At 33.0% G+C, this 9,429-nt stretch overlaps 1 protein-coding gene across 1 annotated transcript in view; it reads left to right on the forward strand.

The window, feature by feature from the left end:
- Positions 1-6,630, forward strand: part of LOC128558017 (regulation of nuclear pre-mRNA domain-containing protein 1B-like) — a 31,726-nt gene extending 25,096 nt beyond the window's left edge. Inside the window, exons 7-8 of the mRNA XM_053546760.1 lie at positions 4,514-4,689; positions 6,484-6,630. Coding sequence (XP_053402735.1) covers positions 4,514-4,689; positions 6,484-6,630 — 323 coding nt within the window. The remainder of the gene's footprint in view (positions 1-4,513; positions 4,690-6,483) is intronic.
- Positions 6,631-9,429: the final 2,799 nt, after the last annotated feature.

The raw sequence follows: 9,429 nt of genomic DNA on the forward strand, positions 1-9,429 counted from the left end.
AATTTTCCTTGTTACAGTTGTCGTCTGTATATGAAAAGGTTTCTTGCTTTTGTGACTTATTCAGATTGCATATTAAAATGAGTACTTGTTTGCTTTGATATATTTGTTATAAATCATTTAACTGATTTATTATATATGAATATTTTTCTTTAGTATGGTATGCAAATATTGAACTAATAGTTGAAATCTGTTTCATTATATACATTGTATATGCTATATAATGACTGAATGTCATTACACTGAAATGAAGGTACGCTGCATACAGTTTATCTATGTGATATGACTACGGTCAAACTGTACTTATGAAACAGAAATATTGAAATAATTACAATTGTATGTTTTGCTTGACCTTCACTTTTTTATAGGTGTGACGTCATTGTCGAAAGATTCATGAATAGCGAATATGCATTTGTTAAAGCGGGATCAGTTGGCCTATTTTAGAAATAAATAAAAATAATAAATAAAAAAGAAACTTTGATTTCTTCTCATGTATTCTAATCAAACTTGATTTGTAGCATCATTATTAGGCCCGCAGCCAACTTTGTTCAGCTGGGACATTTGACCCCTTTTAGGGGCTGCTAGAGCTAAAACTAGAAATGCCTTTATACAGCGTCTCATGAACAGCTTGGTGGATCTTTGTCATACTTGGTCTGGAGCATCATTATAAGGTCCTCTTCCAAATTTATTTATATAGGAACTTGGGCCCTATTAGGGACCACTATAGCTAAAAGTAGATATGCCTTTCTTCGCATTAACCACTAAAATGTAATGGATTTTTATCAAAATCGATGTGTGACAATATCGTAAGGTCTCCTGCTATTTTGTTACAAATGGGGATAGGGACCAATTTAGCTAAAAATATAAACACGTTTAATGACCTCTTCTCATGAACCGCTTCATGAATCTTTATCAAACTACTGCTGTAATTATTCGTCTAAGGATAAACGAAACAAAATTGCACCCTACGAAACCTTTGCGAAAAATTAAAAGAGAACCATTTAAATTGTTAAAGTGCGGTGTTTAGTTTTGCAATTTGAAAAATGTTAGATGAAAGATGAATGTTAGATGAAAAATTCATAAACTTCTTTCCTTATTACAATTCGCCGACCATCATTTTTAAGGATATTTCTTGTTAAGTTATTATTTTTCTGTATGTTTCCCGAATACTCACTGGTCAGCGTTTAACCCTTTACTCCATACAGATACAGTAGTATTGATTACTGATACCCAATACACTCAGTAGCATTATCTGTACACTATCTCCATACAGGTTATTGGAGAAAAATGCAAAATTTATACCTGTGTTACTCGAGTGTAGGACAAAATCCCCTGCGGACAAAACCCCCTTTGATCATTTTTGCACAGGCGGACAAAACACCCTTCATGTTTTTTACAAGGAGGACAAAACCCCCTTCGCACTTTTTTCAAGGAGGACAAAACCCCCTTCGCGGGTTTTACAGGGAGGACAAAAACCCCTTCATCCTAGAATGAAAAGGGCTAATTATAATAATAATATTAAATTAATCAAACTATCTGAGAGTTATTTAACAATTTACTTTAATGAACAGTTCAGTGAGAAAAACCATACAATTTACAAATTAACATGTCAATTAATTAAGAGATATTTCACACTTTTTTTCTACAAACTGTAATAATTGTATAATTATGTATAGTCTGATTAATCTCAAAGTCATTATGGAACAAACTGTAATAATTGTATATAATAGATTAAGTACATCAATTATCCATATTATAATATATCTTCAAGACATCTTTTTCTGTAAATAAAATGATAAATCTTAAAGTGTATTATGATGTTTTCCCTTTTGAATCCTTATAAAAAGCAAAGGGGGTTTTGTCCTCCTTGTAAAAAATGTGAAGGGGGTTTTGTCCTCCTTGTAAAATTCATCGAAGGGGGTTTTGTCCTCCTTGTAAAAAACATGAAGGGGGTTTTGTCCGCCTATGCAAAAATGAGCGAAGGGGGTTTTGTCCGCAGGGGATTTTGTCCGGATCCCGTGTTACTCAGATCAAAATTAGTCTATGAATACTTGTTTTAACCATTTAGTGTCCAACATAATTTATTTTTAGAATTAAATTTCCTTTCTGGTAGTATATTTTTCATAATTTTCATAATTTTGTGATAAATATTTTTCACAATAGAAAGCTACAAACCTAAGACCTTAGAATATTATTATAATTTAGCTGTTTTATGCATGTGATACAACAGAAAAGAAATATTTTTACTGTTACAAATGCACAATTTTATTAATTGAAGGTAAATGAAAGACTAGAAAGGTCTATATTAAGTGATTTTCAAAATAAGCAAACCCATTTAATTAATCATTAAAATCTACACCCCTACCAAACTTACAGAACTAGATCATAAAATTAATTAATTACATAATGTTTTGATAAGAAGCACTGATCAAAGACACTTTCTATAAAATTTGTTGATCCACATCATACATAATGATGCAAACAACACCCTAATTGCCTTGTTTTGACAGCTGTGCACAATAAACACACTTCCAAGGGGCCCAGGTCAATTAGCATAAATTCCATAATATTGACAAGAGATCTGTGGATTTTAATGGTTGTTATGGTAACCACACCTTTTATTACACCAATCTTATGTCTCACTTTTACATAATTTGCCATAGTTGAATGATAGAATGCAAATAATAACTTGTTTTTGGGTCACCTATGTACTTTTCTATCCATCAATAGCTGTCCTAATATATTAAAGTCAGTGTGATTTTCAGAAAATGTCACCTGAATTAAAAGTGATAATTATCAATAAATTACAATTATAACCACAAGTTTTTCTGAAACTGATATTTTATCAACAGTTTAAACTTCACAAATATGCTTTTGTGGGCTTCATTGCCAATATATTTTATTGGTATTTTGCATTTAAACTATCAGTATAGTAGAATGCGATAAAAGGAGTATCTATGGAGTAATGCATAGATGCGTTAAAAGGAGTATCTATGGAGTAATGCATAGATGCGTTAAAAGGAGTATCTATGGAGTAAAGGGTTAAAATTTGGTGTTTCAGTGGAACATTTACATATACTGATATTTCTTTGTTAGATCTGGGTCCTAAATATAACTTAAAAATACAGAAATATTAACAAGATTATTTAGGAAAACCCAATATTTGTAATTCTAAACGGTCACGATGGTTTTTGTTTGTATGAACTTATTTTAACGCAAATATTTCGAGTTGTAGACATCTAACCCTTTTATGTTTAAAATAGTTTTTTTTCCTTGCCCTGTCCGTTCAAATTCAGTAATGCGACGTGTTGAAAGGGAATATCCTGACGGACTGCGAAGTTTAGTTTTCACTTTTATTAATTAAATCCATAAAGAAACTTCCGAGAGGAAATATCTATTTATGACACATGAACTGAAGTCAATATATAATTTTCTTTCAACGACAGAAAACAGGATATAAGGAGAATGCCCATGTGTTACTAAAATATCGAGACGTTCGCATGCACGTTTGTTTTTCGTTTTAGAATGTCCTTGTTCTTTCGTGTTTGTTTCTTTCTATTTTCTTATTTATTTATTTATTGTCATGTTGAGGTGGCCTGACCTGAATTTCCCCAAGAATTAACATATTATGATAACAAAAACTGTCTTTTCAAATATTAACTCGGGCGTTTTAATTTTGAGTTGACCCCTAGTTTATTGCGCTACGGACGCCGCCATATTGGAAAGTCGGCGTAACGTCATATAGCATTACGGTCTATTCTCGATATCGACATTATGGATAAAATCCCGTTTTCCGGTATAAACCACTAATAAACGCCCGTTCCCGTTTTCACGGTGAAGGGGGTATCGGCCATTACGCTACAATGGCGGTAGTGTTTAGATTATCCTTTTTTAAACTTTTAAACAAAGAAAATTAATAAAAAAAGTATTGCAGATTATCATTAAACATTGTTATAATTAAGATATATCAAAAATATCCTCAAAGTTTACTTTATTTTTGAAATTTTATCTTTTATTCTACACTGCCGCTTCCGTGGCTCGATACCGAAGGTGTGAAATTATTTGCATTTTTCAAGATAAACAGATTATTTTTGAAAAAAAAATGTTGCCGAAGTCGTAGAATAGTATTTCCATTGTGAGAAAGTAAGATCTTTCATAAATTCTTATCTTCTGGCAAAAATAATCGCTCATATTGTACACGGTCTTTATATCGGTTAATCTCGCCGACCCCCCTGACCGTATGTACGGAAATACCGGAAAACGGGATTTATCAATAATGTCGATATGGTCAATGGGGAAAAAAGAAAAATCCAAGATTATATCTTTAAAATACACTTTATTGAAAAATGAAAAAAAGGTCTAGAGATATTGAGGTATGGTATATAAATATGTTTTTTTTGGACGATTTTACCGATACTGATAATTCAGAAACGAGGTAAACGTAATAGGTGGAACAGACTTTAGTACAGAAAGTTTAACAATATGTTCTGTACCATATAAACATTCTCTATTACAGATAAGGATTCTGCCCGCCGTCTTTCAAACACAGTAGACAATGCCTGTGTTCTGCTCACAGACTACAACAGAAGACTGGCAGAAGAGTTAGACGAGAGGAAAAGTGTGGCAAAATTGTTACGGGCTTTCATAAATACACAGACTGAACAGCTAGGTCATGCTGAAAAACGTCTACAGGTAAAATAATAAGATTGTGAAAAGTCGTTTTCACTTGTGAAAGTATCGGTAATTCATCGAACAAATACAGACAATACATTGAAATAATAATAACATGATTATGTGGAGGTAATTGCAGAAATAGATTCATGATACTATCTGTAGATTAGATAACATTGTTTCCTCTTGAAGTGACAGAGGACTCTACATAAGAGCATGCAGGTAGAAAATTAGGTCTATTTCAAGTAAATAAAAATAGGGGAAATTTTTTTTGATTTAAATGAAATGTGTAGGGAATAATTGTCTCAGTAACAGTATCCCGAGTTGCAGACTTAGTCAAAATTGCATCATCAGCAAACAAAAACAAAACAATTTCTGCTTAAGTTACTTTTATAAAATTTTCTATCATGCACTTATATTGTTACATTTTACTTAATTTGGGGACATATTTTTATAAGAAATTTGGATTAATATCTGACTGTTACTTTGAAATCATTAATATTCATGGGGGACTAATTTTCGTGAATTTCGTGGTTGAGTCAATCCACGAAATTTGATCCCAACGAACATGTGAAATTCCCATTCATTTTATGTTCAAAAGTTGAAATCCACGAATTCATATCCCCACGAAATTGCCGTTTAGACCAAAACCACGAAATTTTATGTCCACGAAATTAAATGATTTTACAGTACTTTTTAAGCTGTTGTAGATCATGACCTTCGCTGTGCCCAATGTGTACTTATTATCTTTACCATATTTTATCTATATTTTTTTTTTTCATCGTACCATATGTGACTAATTGGAGATAAGATATGGAAAACATCATTCTTTTTAATCAATACTTTGTACTGTAGTATCAGAAATACTTGTTTGTATCTTGATGTTTAACAATGATGTCAGTGTTTGGCATAAAAGGAAAAGAAATCTGTCAGGATATTGACATTCTGTACTTATGAAGCTTCTGCATGTAGCTATAAAATAACATATGAAATTTGTTTGCTGTTAAAGGACCTGAGTAAACTATATGGTGCCTGTTTAACAGTCGCAACCAATGTAACAATGTCACCTGTGTAAGTGTTACCAGTGTTGCACTGTCTCCTGTGTAACAGTTTCATCCAGTGAAACAGTGTTTTCATTGTAACAGTCTTGACACTTGTACAAGTGTCACCTTTGTAACAGTGTCACCTATGTAGCAGCATCACCTGTGTAACAGTGTCACCTGTGTAGCAGCGTCACCTGTGTAACAGTGTCACCTGTGTAGCAGCGTCACCTGTGTAACAGTGTCACCTGTGTAGCAGCGTCACCTGTGTAACAGCGTCACCTGTGTAGCAGCGTCACCTGTGTAGCAGCGTCACCTGTGTAGCAGCGTCACCTGTGTAACAGCGTCACCTGTGTATCAGCGTCACCTATGTAGCAGCGTCACCTGTGTAACAGCGTCACCTATGTAGCAGCGTCACCTGTGTAACAGCGTCACCTATGTAGCAGCGTCATCTGTGTAACAGCGTCACCTATGTAGCAGCATCACCTGTGTAACAGCGTCACCTTTGTAGCAGGGTCACCTATGTATCAGTGTCACCTGTGTAACAATCTCAGCCAGTGTAACAGTGTCTGATTACATTATTTACCAGGTTTTCAAATTGTTACTGACATAATGTAAGGCTGCAATTGGTTGTTTTCTGTGATTATGTTCAAAGTTGCTGTCCCTGAAAATATTCTGTACTGTCTAGATAAATACAAGTAGAAAACTTGTTTATTCTATGGATTGTCCACATGTATTTTGTTTTGTATTTTATCAGTGTTTATTTTTTTTTTAGGAGTACAAGAACAAACTAGCAAAGGTGAATGTGGTCAGACATGAATTAAAGTCACATATTCAGAACTTACCAGATATTTCACGACTACCAGACCCATTAGCTGGCCTGGCACCTCTACCCAAAGTCAACGACCTCTTCGGACATTGATGGTGAGAAACCTTATTGGTCATTTGTTATATATAATTTCCCCTCTGGTAAAAGTCGAAATAGCGAGTATAAAAAATATAATATGATAAACTTTGTCAAAGGAATATTATATTATTATATTAAATTTTTCAGTAACATTATTAAAATGCAGAAACAGGGTCAAGTTCCAACAAACATAACTTTTTACAAATTTATGTTTGACTGATGACTTTGTTAAACAAGGGCTAAATATATATACTTTAATTCGTTACCTTTCAGATACAGCAGAGCAGTAGAGTACAAAGATGCAATACTTGAAGTGCTGAATTGCCATATTTTATCAAGGGAGATAAGCATGCTAGTCATCTATGGAGAGATTATCTTGTGAATTATCTCCCATTAACAAGAAATCAACATTCCTGTGTTGGTGGATTTTCAACAAAATCAAAAACGTAAAATGTTGATACTCAAAGAAATTTGCACAGTTTGCAACTTTCATCAAGCACATTGCATATTATGTTTGAAATTTAAGTGTTATTTGTTTTTGATAGATGTTATGAATATAAACTGATCGAAATTTGATTTAGTGTCATCAGAATGTATTATTTCACACCTGTTTATGACATTAAACATTAAAATTGACCATATTATTTCACTTGAGCCGGGTGAGCTATTAGTTCTGGGGTTATTCAGTTATCCTGGATAACTTTGTCAGTAGTATCATTACAACATTGTTTGAGCAAAAATCGTGTTACCCATTGTCACTCACATATTCGAATCAAGCACGGTATAAGTAATTGCTTTTACAACAATCTTTTCACGTAAAGTTATTCATAAAATAGATGGTCTATTTCTACTGCAGGCAGAAAGATCCAGCTCTGGTCTAGCAAATTTCAAGACTACCTCAGTCACCTCATTTCTCAACTTACTCTCTAACAGTTTATTTTTAGGATACTAACTTCATGGTTAAGAAAATCACGATGCGAAAATGTACTAGAAAATTTATTTGACTAAATGTATGACGACTAATCTGTCTGTTGTCATAGATATATCATAGACAACAGTCATTTGTTATAAAACATCCATTTGTTATCATATGTATTAAAATACAATCACATTTAAACTATGCATTGCTTGCTTGTATTAGATAGTGTAAACTGTTTCAACCTACTACACTGTTACTGACATACCAGCAATACATTTGAAGTTTTATGTTTACGATAGATTCTAAGAAAGAATTGTGTTGCCTATTTACAACATACACTACTAGTTCTAATATCTCTTTCAACCAAGCCCTATAAGGAGAATTATGACTTTAACTATAATGGGAAATGAGTCAGGTAATTTTTTTTAAGTCAGTTCTTCAGTGTATAAGAAGATTGAAGAGAAATAATCAAAGTACTGCTATTTTAAACAGTTTAACCAGCTAAGAGTGTTACATTCGCCAACTTCAGTTGAGTTAGGGTTAGAGTCATATTGTGTTGACATGATGAAGCCTGTCCAGATTGTTCATGGAAGGTCGGTATATCTACCCAATGACCCTCCTGCCTTAAATTATGTATGACATGCACTTGGAGTTTCCTCAATTTAAGGAGTGGGAATGTGCGCGTGTGTGAACCCTGACTGAGTGGTGTGTACTTTAAACCGAACAGACTCAGCCTATTAGCGATCTTAACCATGACATATCATGTGTGACATTTTTCTGTTTTCATTTAAGGAAACAAGGTATAAATTGAAAGAATTCATCCCGAGTGTTATTAAAATAATTTCTTAAAGCAGTGCTCATGGGGTTTTCTCTGTACACCCTTCTAAAGAACATCACCCCATCTGTACGATGGTTGATGAGAGAATCGGATGGGCAGTTAACCTATACTTACTATTTTTCAGCTTCCAGATATAGATATTTGTTTCCTTTTATCAATTTAGTGCTTTTTTCCGATTTTGTTTGGAAATTTCAATTTTTCTGTTGGAGAGAATAGTGATAGTAAAGTTTTTTGTAGTATTACAAGCACTGTCATATTTTATCTTATCAGGTATTTTTTACCTGTTACTTAGCATATTTTACACATTGTTTTTTCACAGACATAGCATCTGATTGATAGATCAACTTCTTGATGAAAAATGTAAGATTAGTTTATAAAATTTCAAAATTTATAATCTAAAGTCCATAAAACCTTTAGTTACATTTTTAAAGTTAAAACTGCTTAAATTACATGATCTTTAGGTATATTAGTTACAAAAGTAAAAAAGCTGCATAATAAACTTAGTTTATATATAGTTAGATCCAGCAATGATTGTTCAAACAGATACTAGGAAAAGTGGGTGAATCTAACAACCTCCTTACCCCCCCTTGTACTTAATGAGTATTTAGTTTGACAAAGAATAATTGTCAGCTTCACCGAGCTCAATGTTTTACACAAACAGTTTTGTTTGTTTTCAAACAAGTATTACCAATTTGATATTCCTCCATTATCTGCCTATATTTGAAAAGAAAATAGTGAGTTGTATTGGTAAAAGGCTACTCTTTAACCCATTCAGTTTGATGTTTTTTTTCGAGTTTCTCTACTTGATTTATTCCAGTTTTATCATAAAGAACTTTGTGCTTGTTTCATGCCTGTTGTGCTGAGAGACAAAGTAGATGTTTACCCCTGATAGACTCTTGTTTAAGTCACAACTGCCAGGTGTCATAATTATGTAATTTACATGAAAAATTTGAGAAATTTTTGCTCAATCTTATTTTAATTCAGCACTTAGATTTTACATTGATATTGGGCAAAAATGGTAATTGTTCACATACTGTACTTAAGACACTGGTGGGTC

Source organism: Mercenaria mercenaria, chromosome 6, assembly GCF_021730395.1.
Source record: "Mercenaria mercenaria strain notata chromosome 6, MADL_Memer_1, whole genome shotgun sequence".
NCBI classification, from domain to species: domain Eukaryota; kingdom Metazoa; phylum Mollusca; class Bivalvia; order Venerida; family Veneridae; genus Mercenaria; species Mercenaria mercenaria.